Source organism: Squalius cephalus (assembly GCF_949319135.1).
Source record: "Squalius cephalus genome assembly, chromosome: 2".
NCBI classification, from domain to species: Eukaryota; Metazoa; Chordata; class Actinopteri; order Cypriniformes; family Leuciscidae; genus Squalius; species Squalius cephalus.
Genome location: NC_137123.1, coordinates 48108466 through 48124352, shown reverse-complemented (window position 1 = coordinate 48124352; position 15887 = coordinate 48108466). Strand labels below are relative to the sequence as shown.

The following is a 15887-nucleotide window of genomic DNA, read 5'->3' as shown; positions in this document are numbered from 1 at the left end:
TCCACATTGTAAAATACAATACTAATTCAGTGCAACAAATATTGTATAACAAACTAAATCATACTTAGAGGTATCGTATATGATTGTTTATAAAAAAAAAAATATTTAATATTATGCCTAATGCTATCATTAGAAATTCATTTGAATGAAAACTGCTTTCTGTAAAGCTGAAAATGAACCTGAAACCTTTTGACCCCAAAATATATACAATCCTTGTGCGAGGGATCTCCATCCTCAAAATTTTAAAAGGCATCTATTGTTTCTGTATAAACATAAAAAAAAATTTTTTTTTGAAAATTAATAAAAATACTTATGCAAAAAAATATTTACTTTCCATTTGGTTAATAAGTGCATTTCTTACACATAATAACACTATACTGTTAGATGTATGTATGTAAATATGTTTATTTACTCATTTATTTAATTTTTCTTATTTAAATGTTTGTTTCTCTTATTTATTTTAATCTTTTGATTCATTTCGTTTTTGTTTTTTTTTAGTTTTTCTCTAAACATTTCCAGACATTTTTTTATGTTCTGGAATTTAGGTCTCCATAGTCTATATGTGTATATTCAAAACATAAATATCATAAAATCATTTACAGATTATTTATGAAACATTGCTTTTCACCATATTAAATGATTAGCTAACACACAAATTTGACTTTTTGAGCTGCACAATTTATTTGCAGTTATCTGTTTCCTGTTGAAAATCACTGTCTACTACCAATCAAGAGCCATCATAATTCTCAATGTATGAAACAAATTATTTGCACATGTGTATACATACATATACACACACAAGTGTGTGTGTGTGAGCTCCACCTCTGCTGTAGGTTAGGGAAATATCCACCTGGGTTAAGTAAAGCATTTACATGCTCATTCTGAGTAACCTGACTACTAGACCAGTGTCCATCTTCAATTTTGAACTGCCAACATTACAAATAAAAGGTAATTCTTGAAGAATCAACAGGCTAGGCCCCCGTGGTAAATAAGTGACAAATCTAACCCTCATAATGCATTCAGGGGCCATTTGTATAAAGGAGCTCAGAATAAATTTGTCTTTTAGTGTGAGACAGTAATTTTAGTCTCATTCCTAGACTCAAGTATGATTCATAAAAGTTTGTGTTAAGACAGTCTCAACTCCTAATTTATTTTAGAGTGCTATCCTAATCTAGTTAGGAGTAACAAGATGGCAGCAGAAAAGTGGAGACTGAAAACTTAAATCTTGCTTTTATCTTAATAAATAGCTCCTACTCTTACTAAAAAATAAAGTCAAAACTTCAGCCCCATTCTTAACATTTTTGGGTTCTTTACATTTGGGCCTTGGTCTGTTATGACAGAAAAATGAAAAATAATTACCAATCAGTTAGAGTTTACCCAAAATACTTTTGTAAAATATATTTAGGCTCTTTCCCATATTTTACACTAATGGGACTGAATTTCATTGATAAACAGGAAAATGCACACCTATTGATGAACCATTGCAGCATAAAAAGTTCTTCATTTGAAACAAGGTTTATGCAAGAAATTAATGTTGTTTGAAAACATTCCGCAGTAATATTGATGCTACTTATAAATTTGGATTGTTTATGAAGTTATGACTTTAAAATGTAGTAAAATGGTAATATTTATAGTACCATTGAAAACTTTGCACATTCATTGAGAAGTTATTGATCAGATACAATATGGTTTTAGCTTAAAAAAGCTTTACAATAGATTACATCAGCCCACATTTTGCTACACACAAGAACCCCTTCACATCTACCATAACCAGTCACTGATTTATGATCAAATTGTGCTAACAAAAACACTTGCACAAGTATATGTTGTTGAAAAATGGGAGTTGGTCTTTATTGACAGATTTTACAGACTAATTTAGTCATCTTGCTGTTCCACCACTGTGCCCTTCTCACTAACATAGATCCCATCAAGAAACTTCCGGATGTCCTTCTTTCTCACAGTGGTGGCCTGCTGGATCAGTGCAGCTGATGGGAGAGGGAAATAAAAAAGACAAGACAAAAACAATTGTAAAGACAAACCAGTTTAAATGACAAGGTGGTGCACCCAAGAACTCCCATGTGCTGTAAGAGCTATACAGAAATCAGTCATGTAACATGCAAGCCTAGCCAGTTGTTAAAGCTGTGGACTAAAACGTTAGAAGTATTCTCATGCTTGGATCAGTGAACGTGCAATAAAGCCCTATAAAAGATGGAGTGAAGTAAAGCAGTTTGGTGTGCAGGAGATGGTTAAATCATTCTAAACATCGCATCATTTGAAATTTGGCACTTTGGCAGAGATGACACATGAAAACGGACAACATAGAGACATGTTCAAGGACAAAAAGCAGGAAAACTAGCACAGAAAAGAGCCGATAGAAAGGCGAGGGGCCGCAGCGGCTTCTGTCGCCCTGCACGGCGGTCTCATTCTAACCTCTCGTGTTCTCTACGACTCCGACTCCACTACAGTGCCCTTCTCAGAGACGTAAATACCATCCAGGAACTTTCTGATATCCTTATTTTTCACTGTGGTTGCCTGCTGGATGAGGGCCGCTGAAACAAGAAAGGCTGGGGAGGTGAGGCATGCACACACACTAGACATAACCACAGCCTCTCTCTCTCTCTCTCTCTCTCACACACACACCACCCAATCAGGAACATTCTCTTCAAATCACAATACAACCAAGGGTTAAGGATGTCAGATGGAGGAAAGGAGGCTAAAATTGTCCAATTCAGAAAAATCTAAACGATACATATATCAGGACCAGCAGGTAATGGCAAATTAACTCCGAGAGGAAACAGGGATGTTTGGGTCTAGCACAGACAAGGTGAGGGAGGGTACAGCTTAGGCTTAGATTTAAGGGTTGCCACGACGAGTCCCGTAAAGGAAGAAAAAACATTTGATATAAATTAGGACAAACAAATGGCAAAAAAAAAAAAAAAAAAAAGGCTGAGTCACTTTTGATAATTTGTTTACTCTTGGATTTTGAATGCTTTAAAATCTTAACTCGCATAATAAACAGTGAAATACATGAATCCTTACGCTCGTCACCACCGGGCAATCACCTCTCTTTATAATATGGTCTTGTAAATGCAGTTTACTTGCATTACCAGGTTATTGATTTGCATGTAAACTGGTAATTCAGATTATTTCAATAAACTTATCAGCATATTGGTGTGCATGTACACACCAATCACAAAAACATCATTGCGCACAATACTAAGATTAACTAAAACACTGTGACAGAAACCAGAGGACCTTTTAGTGAATCCAAGTTGTCTTTGTTCATTTGAAATAAAATTCAAATTGTGCTAATGCTAACAGAATTCATAGACCCTTTAATGGGCAAACAGACCATCATGTGGTTTAAAATAATGCAAACCACTCAATTTCAAGGAGATATTGAGTTGCATGCATCACTCTAGTCATGATTATATAGGTTGGCACAGTGCATCTTAAAATGATGCTCACCTGAGTTTGACACCAGCTCAATGTCATTACCCTCCAGAATCAGCTCGTCTTTTTGAGCAGCAGACACTGCACACGACACACCTACCAAAAAACAACACCTTAATTCTGTAACCAGGCATGTCTGCAGCAGAATTAAGGGGTTTGTGATGACAGACATTACACCAATTCAGACAAAAAGCCTTTTCACATACCTGTCCTCATGCGAACACGGCGGACGTACTTCTCTCCCAAGAAGTTCCTGATCTCCACCAAAGAGCCAGTCTCCTGCATCACCACGTTAATGGGGAAATGGGCATATACAGATCGCATCTTGTATCTGAAGCCCTAGAGAACAAATGAAACATGCATTACATCACATAGTCCATATCTTTTCCTCTTCAATATAACTAGAACGAGATTATAGGGGAGGACACTAAAACAGTCCGTTTAAAGCTGCTTTAGACAATGAGCATAAAGAATTGAGTATGAAAGTACCAAAATGGAGTTTACTTACCAGGGTGACCCCCTTGATCATGTTCTGGACATGACTGCAGATGGTGCGGACTGTGGCCAACTCCTTCCTGTTACCCCACCACTTATCCACACGCAGCTAAAAACAAACAGATCATCCACTGAATTCCACACAAGTTAACAAGGTATGTTAACATGCACGCATTTGTCAGAATTAATCTAATCTGATTCAAGATACTGATTCACATTTGTTTACGTGTGCACCACATGTATTCAGAACAAAACTTCATTGTCAATGTCACCTGAGCTACTGCAAGCATAATTGACCTATCCGTAAGCCCCTCCGCTCGAACGCAGATAAGCCTATGGCAGTTGAGTATCAGTTGCATGGGGATCGGAACTCAGACATCTTTAGGTTTCAGCGCCATAGAGAAATATTTGAAGATCCGAAGCTCTCATCACTTTTATGCTACAAAAATGGTAAAACAATGTGCCTGGGGTACTTGTATCACTGATTCCAGGTATCCTGAGAGGATGGGCATGGGTATTCGTGTATTGAATCACCGTACTGTGTGCGGCTCAAAAGTGTGATAAGATTTGCGGGAACGGACCAATTATATGCGCAACACGACAGTGTGAGAGCAGTAACCTGGTTCCCTAAGGATTCAACTCCAATCCCAATGAAGGAAACGCTCAGTTTCTGGTTGTCATAGTCATACTTCATGTTACAATTAAAGTTAGTGAGTCCATGCTAACATACAAACCTAAATAGCTTACAGTTCTCAGATCATGTACAGTGTGGCTCAAAAACAGCCATCTGCGATCGTGAAAACCGGAACACGAGGCTTCTCCCGCTTGCACTGGGATCTGCCGTTAAACACTCACTTCCAAATTAATCTTGTTACCTACCATATTTATTTTAAAATCTTTTATATATCCCTCCATGGCATATTTAAGTCTCACTTAGGGCTGGGCGATATATCGCATGACATTGTTAGGCGCATCTCTGACAAGCTGAGCCATATCGCATTAATTATCGCAGGCGATACGTCCGCGATATTAATGCAATATGGCTCAGCTTGTCAGTTAACTACGGCTCTTTGTAGTGAATGCCGCTCCATCTGAAAGCAGGTGATGACGATTTACTACTAATCAAGGAACCGGCTTTACTGACGAGATGCGCCTAACAATGTCATGCGATATATCGCCCAGCCCTAGTCTCACTTGAATGCTCCTCGAACATCTTGGGTCCAAAACATCTTGGGACGAGGTTTTCACATTGACAGCTGTCATTGTAAGACAGTTAGCAACTCCATTTGTTTGTCCGGGATTACAGCGGGGCTTACAGATAGGTCAATTGCCGTTTACCCCTTCATGACATATATAAAAAGTAAGCTGACATGTCCTTTAGCAAATATTTAATAATCAGTATCCTCAACTGACCAATTCAAGACAAATATACATGTTCAGAAGATGCAAAACAAACATACCCATCACGACACTACATAGTTATTTTTTTCCCTGTTGATCAGATTACTTCAACCAGTATAGTAGAAACAATGTATAGAATAAAACAATTAAAAAGTAATCCAATATAAGATACCCTAAAAAAGTGGGCTTAAAGGGAAGATTTTAAAACCCTACTGCATGCCTAATCTTAGAGGTCAGATAGTCCCATAGTTTTGAGCTAATGAAGAGAGCACCCCATTACCAATAGCTCTTAAAGAGTTGGCGGTATAGTATGTATCAAGACTGCAAACCTTCTTCTGTTTCTTGCCCAACAGACTGAGCTCCAGGTTAATATGGTTGAACTCCCGGCGGAGAACGCCACGGGGCCCCTTCACTGTAACTGTGCGGCCCTTGAGGGACACCTCGACTGTAAGGAAACAGACACCATTTAGTAAACATGAAGGCATGGTGTGGATTAAGAAGAAAACTCTCTAAACCATACACGCGAGAAGTGTGTGAATGGTTAGGACGTGATGCATGATTATTTGACTTACCGTTGTCGGGGATGTCCACTGTCTGGTTACTGAGAATGGTCTTCATTCTTAAGAAAACAAGTACAAAGCGGTCAGCAAAAGCATATTCTGTCCATCACAAATACCAAGTTTTATCATTTATTAGAACAGAAAAAAATTACAGCCTAAGCAAACCCGGTGGAATCTATTAGAAATCTAGTCAATTGCACTGGTGGTACCGCTAACGAGTTTTTGAATTTAAAGTCTGTTTTAATGCTAACGTTACTTGAACATTACTAATGTCATAATGAGACAAACATGGCTTAATATCAATGTGCTTAATGAATGACTTTTAATCGCTTCGGCCTACACGTCTGGCTAACCGATAAACACTGACCAGACATACGGCGCTTATCAAACAGCATCGAGTTTACAGCACTAATATAGCCACAGATATCTTAATGAACATGTAAACAAAGTCTTGAGACGCTAGGCAAACCTAACGCATTTGACATTAGTGCAGATGGTACTTGATTAAAATGCACAAGAACAGGACGCGCCATGTTCTTACCTCGCCGATTAAGGGGGAAAGGAAGGAGGAAGGACGTGATGACGTAAATGTAACCCGTACGTCATGCGTCACAAGCCAGTCTGAAAGGCACGACCAAGCGATTACAGATACTGAAAATCACGTTACTGAAGCAAAACAACTGAGGTTGTCAGTAAATATTATCACATTAGATTTTAGAAATATATATTTATGTATTTATTATGCATATGTTAACAATAAAAAATATCACATTCACATGTTTGTCAGGTATATAACGCTCTGGTCTTAATCATAATGTTAATCGATGTCAGAGCGATTGTTGTCAATGACAGGCTCATTGCCGAATCTGAAGTCATGGCGTTGATCAGAAGAAGTTGTTGTGCTGCGGGTCGATATTCTTCTAATCATCTGTTTTTACCATCAAAATGCTTTGAGGCGTCTAATGTAAGCGATTTCTTCGTTCTGTTTTAGTTTTATGACTGACTGTACAAAAATATAATGTCAAATAGTTAAGTGCTAACGTACTGTCGGTGCTCAACCGGTGCAGGCCAGTACAGAAGTTGCTGCAATATAACAGTATAATGTCCTCCGATTTAATATACTAAAATTTGTTAGTTTTTTTTTTATATATATATGCATATTATGCTGAGCTAACTGAACTGTTTGATGATGATATTACAATAAAGTTTTTAAATTGAGGTCACGCTCGAATCGTGCTTCTGGTCGCAGGTTTACTACTGTAACAGACTGACCACTGCTGCCAACACATCCACAATCATCGAGAAGAAGAAGGACATAAAAGAGGATGGACTGAACCTCCAGGACTTCATATCAGGAGAACTGTCAGAAAAGAGCAAGTGGGAGGAATACAGAGGCAACCTGAAGAGAGAGAAGGGAGAAAGGTAAACGAATGAATTCTTTTCATTCACAGTGATCACTTTGCAAAGGTCACTTTATCACTTTATCAGTGCTGTCCAATTGTGCCTTTAGACATAGATGTTATTTGTTAATAAATGAGATGTGTGATTTAATTACTGAATGTACACAGACTTTTAATTTTTATATCCTGCCTGGTAAAATGTATGAAAATAACCCTGTAAAGCAAGCTTGACATGAAATAATAGTCAGAAAAATCTTCTTTTTTTAATGGAACAGTTTACCCTTTAGTTTAGACAAACATTTGAATATGGTGCTCAATGCTCATACCCGAGGAGGGGGAAAAAACACCCATTTTATTCTGAGGTCCAAACTGAGCAAAAATATACAACTTGGTGTAGTTGCTGATATTTTACCAAAAGGTAAAATTCTGATAGCTTGTAATGTAAATCAATGAGATCTTTGTAACAGTATAGCAGCCCACTTGCATAAAATACAAACGTTGTTATTCTATTTCTCCCAATAATATGTATTAGTAAGAGGATATTTAAATGTTTAGTTTTATGATCAAAGCTCTGTAGTATTTACTGTGGGTGGCAAAACATATAATGCAATAAAATACAATGATATACAGAGATATACAAATAAACATCCCTCAAAAGCCTGATGTATCATATTTGATATTTGTTTGCTACATTTTAACCTGATTTTCCTAAAAAAGGATTTATGGATAATGAAGTAAAACTCAGTAGCTTCAGTCGAGTAAGAGTTCATTTTAAAATATCACTAACAATATAAAAGTTATTCTTCTGTTTACTTTATAAATTCAGTAAAGATTTCACAGCAAAAATACATGAACCATGACCTGAAGGGTCACAAAAAGGTTACAAAAAGGCCTTTTAAAGTGTGAAACTATCAATCAGAGGACAGAAGGCGTATAGTAGATTGTGTGCAACAGGTTTTTCAGCAGATATTATGTTGAAAATTTAGAGGGCCTATAAATTTGTGTATCAAATATGAGTTAAGATATAGGCCTAATACTTTTCATGATTAGATAGATATACATGTATAAAGTCCAGTCCATAGGACTTAACCAGTTGTTTATTTTCCCAGGCTAAGGCTACCACCATGGTTAAAGACAGAGATTCCTATAGGAAAGAACTACAACAAACTGAAGAACACACTTAGAGAACTGAACCTACACACAGTGAGTGGCTGAAAACATGCCTGACATTTCAACTCATGACACAATAGTGAAAATTTTACAGTTCAATTAAAGGAATAGTTCTTTCAGAAATGAAAATTCATGTTGACATTCATTTAATTTAACTATAACGTCTGTCTTGGATCAAAACAAGAGAAGTTTTCAGGACAATGAAAGTTGAAGAGAACCAGGGGCTGTCAAGCTACAAAAATGCACCATAAAGCATAAAAGTAGTCCATACAAGCACTATATACACTACCATTTAAAAGTTTGGGGACATATTTTTTTAAAGGTGAAGTATGAAGTTTCTGTGACACTAGCTGAATTACAAAAACAAAGCATATTTTCAAACAACCTTACAAATGGCTCTTTCACGCATCGCACCTCCCCAAACTGACATTAATGCCGATTGTACATCAGTCATAGCTCTCAGATGCTTGTGAAGTCATGTCTCAACAGGTAAAAGTAAGCTACTTTCAATTGAAGCATTTTAACATAGTAGGAATCAGCCGCGGCGCCAGCATTTTAGGTCCGGGCCCACCCATTTTCTACTATGGTTTTGTACGTTTCTTCATTCGGATCCATTTGCGATCCATTCCATTCTGAACAAACAACGCAGTTTACATGCTTGTCCTTGTTACATTATTCATTAAGACAATAATTAATAAATGTATGCACAATTATCAGTGAACTTGATAAATGTTGCAGTTGCAGATATGTTTTACTATGCACAAACAAATGCCTTTCAACAACAAATGTGTGCAAAATTCAGAATAAAATGAATGTGCAGCAATTTGTACAAATAGAGAGTCTGTAGGCCTACTATATGTATTGTAGCTATTAAATAAGCGCATTTAGTTTCATATTTATTAAAATATTATAATGTTATTTTTTTTTTCATCTATGTTGATTATGAAAAGTGACCAGCACGAGTAAGATAGGATGCGCAATATATCGAGAGACATGGAGTGGGTCAGACATGATTTTGACCACTTCATTAAGTTTTGTTTTGTAGAAAGCCTTTCTTTGAAGTGAATTTCGTTTTGTATAAATTGTATCTTAATTTTAATATTTTTTTTATCAACCAATTGCTTGTATTTAATAAAATAGCAGACAATATAATCATGACATGGCACCAGCGCGGTCAGATACAGATACAGATACAGATACAGATAGCTAGGGCTGTCAAAAGATTAATCGCGATTAATCGCATCCAAAATAAAAGTTTGTGTTTACATAATATATGTGTGTGTACTGTGTATAATTATTTTGTATATATAAATACACACACATGCATGTATATATTTAAGAAATATTTTTTTTATATATAAATAACACATTTTTCTTAAATATATACATGCATGTGTGTGTATTTATATATACAAATTTAATTATACACAGTACACACGCATATACTATTAAAAACAAACTTTTATTTTGGATGCGATTAATCGCGATTAATCTTTTGACAGCCCTACAGATAGCTTTATTAATCCCCTAAGGGCAATTCAGTTTCTACAGTACACCGTCTAGACATACAACCATTCACACAGCCATAGCATGTAGTATATAACAAGGGTAACATGATAGGGTCCGGGTCCAAAGACAGTTTATAAATAAAAAGACATCAAAAGCAGAATAAAAAAAAGAGAAAAAGTAAATAAATAAAAAATATACAGTAAAAAGTAAATAGAAAATGAATTGCACATATCCGTAGCTCCTAAAGTGCATAGTGCCAAGAACAGATCAGTCCATAATTATTTCCTCAGCTCAATGTTTAACAGCATAATTGCTGAAGGAATAAATGATCTTCCATAACGGTTTGACTTGCACTTGCATTACTTGCATTGCTCGTGAACTGGAGCGCAACTCATCATGAATTGAACCGAAGCTCAGTGTATGCCTCACAGACATGAAATATATCATAAGAAAGCTTGAAGTGTCTTTTTAACAATTTAAAACGAAAAGAAATAGGCTGCTACTCTCTGATTATGTAATCCATGAAGTGCATTTCTCTCTCAAAGGCGCGTTCACTACGGAGTTGGCGATGAATTTGAATTAAATAATTTAATTATATTGATCGATTTTTACTTTTGAGCCCTGGCGCCTGCCTCTGAGGAACTATTTGCACGTCCCTGGCAGTTGGTTTGTAAAATATCTTCATTGTTTTGTCAGATATCTTGATTTCGTCTGAAGATATGTACTATTGACCTCAAAGTTTTGAAAGGTAGTGTATATAGCAATATAGTAGTGTGATAAACAGACGTTATTTTGCTATTCACTGAAAATCCATTTTTACTGTGTAAGGGGTTTACCGTTTAGGACCCAAGGACCAGATGTTTGAAAGAAGACCCAGAGTCAGAATTCTAAAAAATTGAAGAAAAGTTTTACTGAAGATAGTTTTCAGTTTCATCAGCAGAAGTCAGCTTCAAGACTCAACAGGAGTTCGTAGGCCGCCATTTCCAAGGTCTAAGCTACGTCATTGCTTACAGGCTGAATGATTCTGATTGGCTAAGAAATTGATAAACATAGTAATTTTCCACACATATACAGATAGACAGAAGCATATCTCCATAGATTATGCCGCTGACACTCGGACCCTGAAGTTAGGCACGTCGTGACCTTCCAGGTCGCAGATTTGGGTTGCTGGGTGCCAGCATGTCCCGAACAACAACTCAGTCAATCTCCAACAATACTAGTGGTTCCTTAACCTGTAACCAAGAAGACTAACACACACACCGACACACATCTTTTCCAAGGTTGGATTTGGCCAGGCTCTAACTATAAACAGGAGTCTCGTCTCAAAACATCAAGATAACAAGTTCTTTCTCTCAGGATAGTCTAAATGGAAAATATAGGCTTTAACTGACAAATGGTCCCTTAAACTATAGACTTCAATGACCCCTATGTGTTTTAACATGTTGAAGACCTTTCTCAAACACAAAACAAGTCCCTATTTAATTTCTGGAAGCCGGGATAAATAGGCAAGCACTGTTGCTGCATTCAAACATCAAATACTGACATTAAAAAGAATACATGCAAATAACATTTCAGTAATCACACTGGTATCTTCAATAACAAAATAAAATCTCCAGAGAAGTCATTCAACTCATGTGATATTTAGAAGGAAAAATATTGATTAATACCTAACCTTGATGATAATCACTCATTACATATACATTGAAGCAGCAGTGGATTCCAATCCACCCCCTTCAACTGTATGTAAAAGAGCAACTTTGACATTCTTCTATAAATAACTCCTTTTGTGTTCCACGGTTTCAAAAGAGAGGGAGAGTAAAAGATGACAATAATTTAATTTTTGACGGTGAATTGTTATTCCTTTATGCTTCTAGACCAGTGGCACATGAAATAAACACTTTCTTTGGTTACAGGTCTGCGAGGAGGCCCGTTGTCCAAATATTGGGGAATGCTGGGGGGGAGGAGAGTATTCCACTGCCACGGCAACCATTATGGTGGGTCTGAAAAACACAAGGATAATATCTCAATGTAATGGTCTTTCAAACAGGGTTTGATTCTGCTTGATTTCCCTTACTCGTTCCATAGTTAATGGGGGACACATGCACACGTGGCTGCAGGTTTTGTTCCGTTAAAACGGCGAGACGTCCTCCACCTCTTGACCCTGATGAGCCATATAACACAGCTAAAGCCATTGCAGCATGGGGACTGGACTATGTAGTCCTTACATCAGTGGATAGAGATGGTGAGGAAACATGAAAACGACAACAAACCAACATTAAGCAACATTAAGGCATTTTTCTTTCTTGTTGACCTATTTGCTTTTGAAACAAGGACATCTTGATTGTTTTGAAATAGCCAGTTTAGCTTTAGTTGTGTCATAGCGATGATCCATGGTTTGCTACTTACTAGTCAGTTGCAAGTTATACTTGTTGGGGGGCATTCTCCTCTGCCTAGAAAGCATTTGATTGGAAGAAAATCATTAATGAAAGTCATTAATAATTTTGGTCGTTTTCCTAAAAGCGGAAAACCCATCATTTTTTTTAATTGTGTGTATCTGCTAAAAAAAAAAAATTATGTGCATGGCATATAGAAGTTAATAGACATGGACCAAGAAAAACATTTTTGTTTTCATGAGTCTTTAAAATTTCTTATCCGTACAATATTTTTATTATGCTGGACAGACATTCCTGATGGTGGAGCTGAACATTTTTCAAAGACCGTCTCCAGCCTTAAAGAAAGGTACAGAGATTACTCTGTTTTTTTGTTGTTGTTGTTTTTTTAGAATTAACTCATTCATTCGTTTCTCTCATACATGATCTTTTCTTTCTAAGGAACCCTAAAATCCTGGTAGAGTGTTTGACTCCTGATTTCCGCGGTGATCTGGCAGCTGTGGAGAAAATTGCTTTGTCTGGGCTTGATGTTTATGCTCACAATATAGAGACAGTTAGAGAACTACAGAGGTTGGTGCATCTAGTGCGCTCGCATAAAAATGCTGTCATGTCTGTTACATTTTTCTTATATGCGTGTGTGTTTTTTCAAGAATTGTGAATTTGAGAATTTGTGAAGTCAAGAAATACAGACAGCTTTAACAAAGTGTTGTTTAATATGATAAAGTTCTTTGCATTTTTATTTTTAAGCTTAAAATATTCATAAAATATTGAAATATTTCCAAATATTATTTTTATTTATTTTTGTAAAAATAAATTCTGTTGTTTTTTGTAGTATATACAGTCACCACCAGATGGCAGAAATATCTAGTCTATCTTATCAAGTGAATTCGTAACAGTAGTTCTCATCCTTTATGATTCTCACTGCTGTTCAAAGCTTGGAGATTTCATTGCAGATCTCACTTTCACCTTTGATCTTTGACCTTAAGGCATGTGCGTGACCCCCGTGCAAACTTCGACCAATCACTGAGTGTTTTACGACATGCTAAAAAAGCGAAATCCAGCGTGCTCACAAAGACTTCCATCATGTTGGGTCTCGGAGAGACAGATGCACAGATACATGCTGCTCTTAAGGGTAAAGTGCCGTAACCTACACTAATTCATACCAGAGTTTCACATGTATTCTATGTTTATATTAGGAGGTAAATAAATATTCATATTGGCATATGAGAGTTCTTTGTCTTCTTGCAGAATTGAGGGACTCTGGAGTGGACTGTCTAACACTGGGCCAGTACATGCAGCCAACCAAGCGCCATCTCAAGGTACAACAACAATGCATAATGATAAAACAACCAAGCTCTATCTTAAGGCCCGTTCACACCAAGAACGATAACTATAACTATATTAGCACCCACACAAACGCACAATATAATATGCTCTGCAGTTATGTCATCTCGTCTGTCGCTTTAAATGCTCTAGCTCAGCAAGATGGGTTCTGATTGGTTGTCAATGTTTAGTTATTATCATCCTTGGTGTGAACGGGCCTTTAGATGGCACACTCACAGTCTCTTCACTGACCATCTGATACATTCTGCACACAATGGCATTATGCTGGCTGACATCTCCAGTTCCAGTGTGATTGGCTGGTTTTATGCAAATTTCAGGAATAAATTTGTGGTCGCATAAGCAAAATGTCAGTGAAATTTTCCATAGTCTATTTTTAAAAGTGTAGCAATGTATGAAGCACATCTTGCCTAGAAGTCACTTTTAAATCAAGCAGCTTTCTATTGATCAATGTGGTGAATCCATGTGACCAACTAAAAAAAAAAAAAAAACTTAAAGCGTTTGCCCTCACACGAAAAAGTGGATTCCTATTGCAATGACTAGATTTCACCTATAAAAAGAACAATGCAGAACAATGTTAGTATATGACTGTACCTTAAGTAATATCTATTATAGATAACGGCCACATTTCCTGTTTTATACATCATTTTAGTTTCATTCTGTTACATCACTCATAATAACGCACTTTTAGAATGGCACCTTCTTGAGCACATCATTCTAACAGTGTGTCTGATTGAAGGTGGAAGAATATGTCACTCCTGAGAGGTTTGCTCACTGGGAGAAGGTTGGCCAGGAGATGGGCTTTGTTTACACAGCCAGTGGGCCACTTGTGCGCTCCTCTTACAAAGCAGGTAACCTGAGTGCATGTTTAAATTTCTAAAGATTTATATAATACCTAGTGTAGATAACGCTATTCGTTAGCAGTACCATTTTTCTCAATATCTATGTTTCCATCCAAAGTTTTGAATTGAACTTTGAAGTTTCCTGGAAAATTGCAGCAAAATATATGTAAAAAGGTTTTTAAGTTGCTGCAATCTGGAAGCAACTGTGGCTCGTGTTATTTTACTTTCGGATGCGGATGCCTGGTGTTTGAGAACGTTATAATGTGAGATCATTATATTCTGGGAGGTTATTATATTCAACCATTTTGATGACAGACTCATTTCAGAATGACCAAACCAACATTTGAGATGCTGTGCCATGAAATTGGTCAGCTGGTTAGTCCAGTTATCTTATCGTCTTAGTTTATGTGCATGTCTTCTTATCGGATAAAAAAATTATCCGTCCCGAATTGAGTACTCAAATTTTTATGCGCATTGTTAGAATTTATGCGCATCTTGTCATTTCCATTCAGCATTTAATCTACTTTTAAATAGATCAGTTCTTTTACAACAAGATGGTGTAGTTTTGACCATCAGGGCAGCCAAACATTGACTCCCATGTTTCAACTAATCATGAAGCTCACACACTTGCACATACTGTTACATTATTTGTTTAAATGCACTGTCTCATGTTTTTTATATATATATATATATTTCTTAGGCGAGTTCTTTTTGAAGAATCTGCTGGAAAAGAGAAAGACTGAAGACACCACGGCGACAGCAGAGTAAAACTGCTAAACAGCACCTGTCTATCCTCTCGCTTTCCCTGCAGTATAAACACTATTTAAGGGATAGTTCACCCAAAAATAAAAATTATGTAATCATTTACTCATCCCCATGTCATTTTTTTTTTAACCAGGTTTGGAACAACATGAGGTTGCGAGTAGATGTAAATTTTCATTTTTGGGTAAACTATTCCTTCAAGTATACACATCACAAAATAAAACTGTTGCAATAACATTCTTTAAATGAACATATTTGATTGTTTTAGAAATGGATTAACGATCTGTATATTGTGTATCATCTAAGTAATATAAATAGAATGTTAAATTTAAACTTGTCAAAATACATGTTAATTGTGCATCTTTTTTGTTTCAGCCATGGTTATCTTCCATATTTTAAGTCTGTGAAATGAATAGACGACAGACATTGCTTCTTTGATTGGTCCATATTTATTTAAGAAATCAAGTTTTCTGCAATCATTGTACATGACAATTACAAACCTGTACAGTAAGAGATGATTTTATAAAAGCTACAGATGTGACTCTACAATAATACACAGTGCAG

General features: G+C 36.5%; 2 protein-coding genes across 3 annotated transcripts; one reads left to right on the top strand and one right to left on the bottom strand.

Moving 5' to 3' along the window:
• Positions 1–1824: 1824 nt before the first annotated feature.
• rpl9 (ribosomal protein L9) lies at positions 1825–6508 on the bottom strand. Of its 2 annotated transcripts, none has more exons than XM_079856132.1 (8): positions 6451–6508; positions 5922–5968; positions 5679–5794; positions 3962–4057; positions 3660–3792; positions 3469–3549; positions 2431–2549; positions 1825–1985 (listed from the first exon to the last, which is right to left on the bottom strand). In XM_079856132.1, the coding sequence occupies exons 2-7, from the start codon at positions 5965–5967 to the stop codon at positions 2443–2445; spliced, it is 579 nt and encodes a 192-aa protein (XP_079712258.1). In that variant the 5' UTR covers position 5968; positions 6451–6508; the 3' UTR covers positions 1825–1985; positions 2431–2442. The 2 variants fall into 2 exon arrangements, with proteins under 2 accessions (XP_079712258.1, XP_079712259.1); XM_079856133.1 differs by having other exon boundaries at positions 6277–6453.
• Positions 6509–6527: 19 nt separating this feature from the next.
• lias (lipoic acid synthetase) lies at positions 6528–15683 on the top strand. The gene is made up of 11 exons (XM_079856127.1): positions 6528–6873; positions 7159–7331; positions 8419–8512; positions 11902–11982; positions 12074–12230; positions 12670–12727; positions 12820–12948; positions 13365–13510; positions 13627–13697; positions 14459–14570; positions 15262–15683. The coding sequence occupies exons 1-11, from the start codon at positions 6724–6726 to the stop codon at positions 15327–15329; spliced, it is 1239 nt and encodes a 412-aa protein (XP_079712253.1). The 5' UTR covers positions 6528–6723; the 3' UTR covers positions 15330–15683.
• The last annotated feature ends 204 nt before the right edge of the window (positions 15684–15887 follow it).

Coding starts and splice junctions, on each gene's coding strand:
- rpl9 (XM_079856132.1), bottom strand. CDS start 5,967: ATGAAGACCATTCTCAGTAACCAGACAGTGGACATCCCCGACAACG. Junction 4,058..5,678: donor TGGGCAAGAAACAGAAGAAG/GTTTGCAGTCTT, acceptor GTTTGTTTTTAG/CTGCGTGTGGATAAGTGGTG. Junction 3,550..3,659: donor CCGTGTTCGCATGAGGACAG/GTATGTGAAAAG, acceptor GTTTTTTGGTAG/GTGTGTCGTGTGCAGTGTCT.
- lias (XM_079856127.1), top strand. CDS start 6,724: ATGTTAATCGATGTCAGAGCGATTGTTGTCAATGACAGGCTCATTGCC. Junction 6,874..7,158: donor AATGCTTTGAGGCGTCTAAT/GTAAGCGATTTC, acceptor TTCTGGTCGCAG/GTTTACTACTGTAACAGACT. Junction 14,571..15,261: donor GCGCTCCTCTTACAAAGCAG/GTAACCTGAGTG, acceptor TATATTTCTTAG/GCGAGTTCTTTTTGAAGAAT.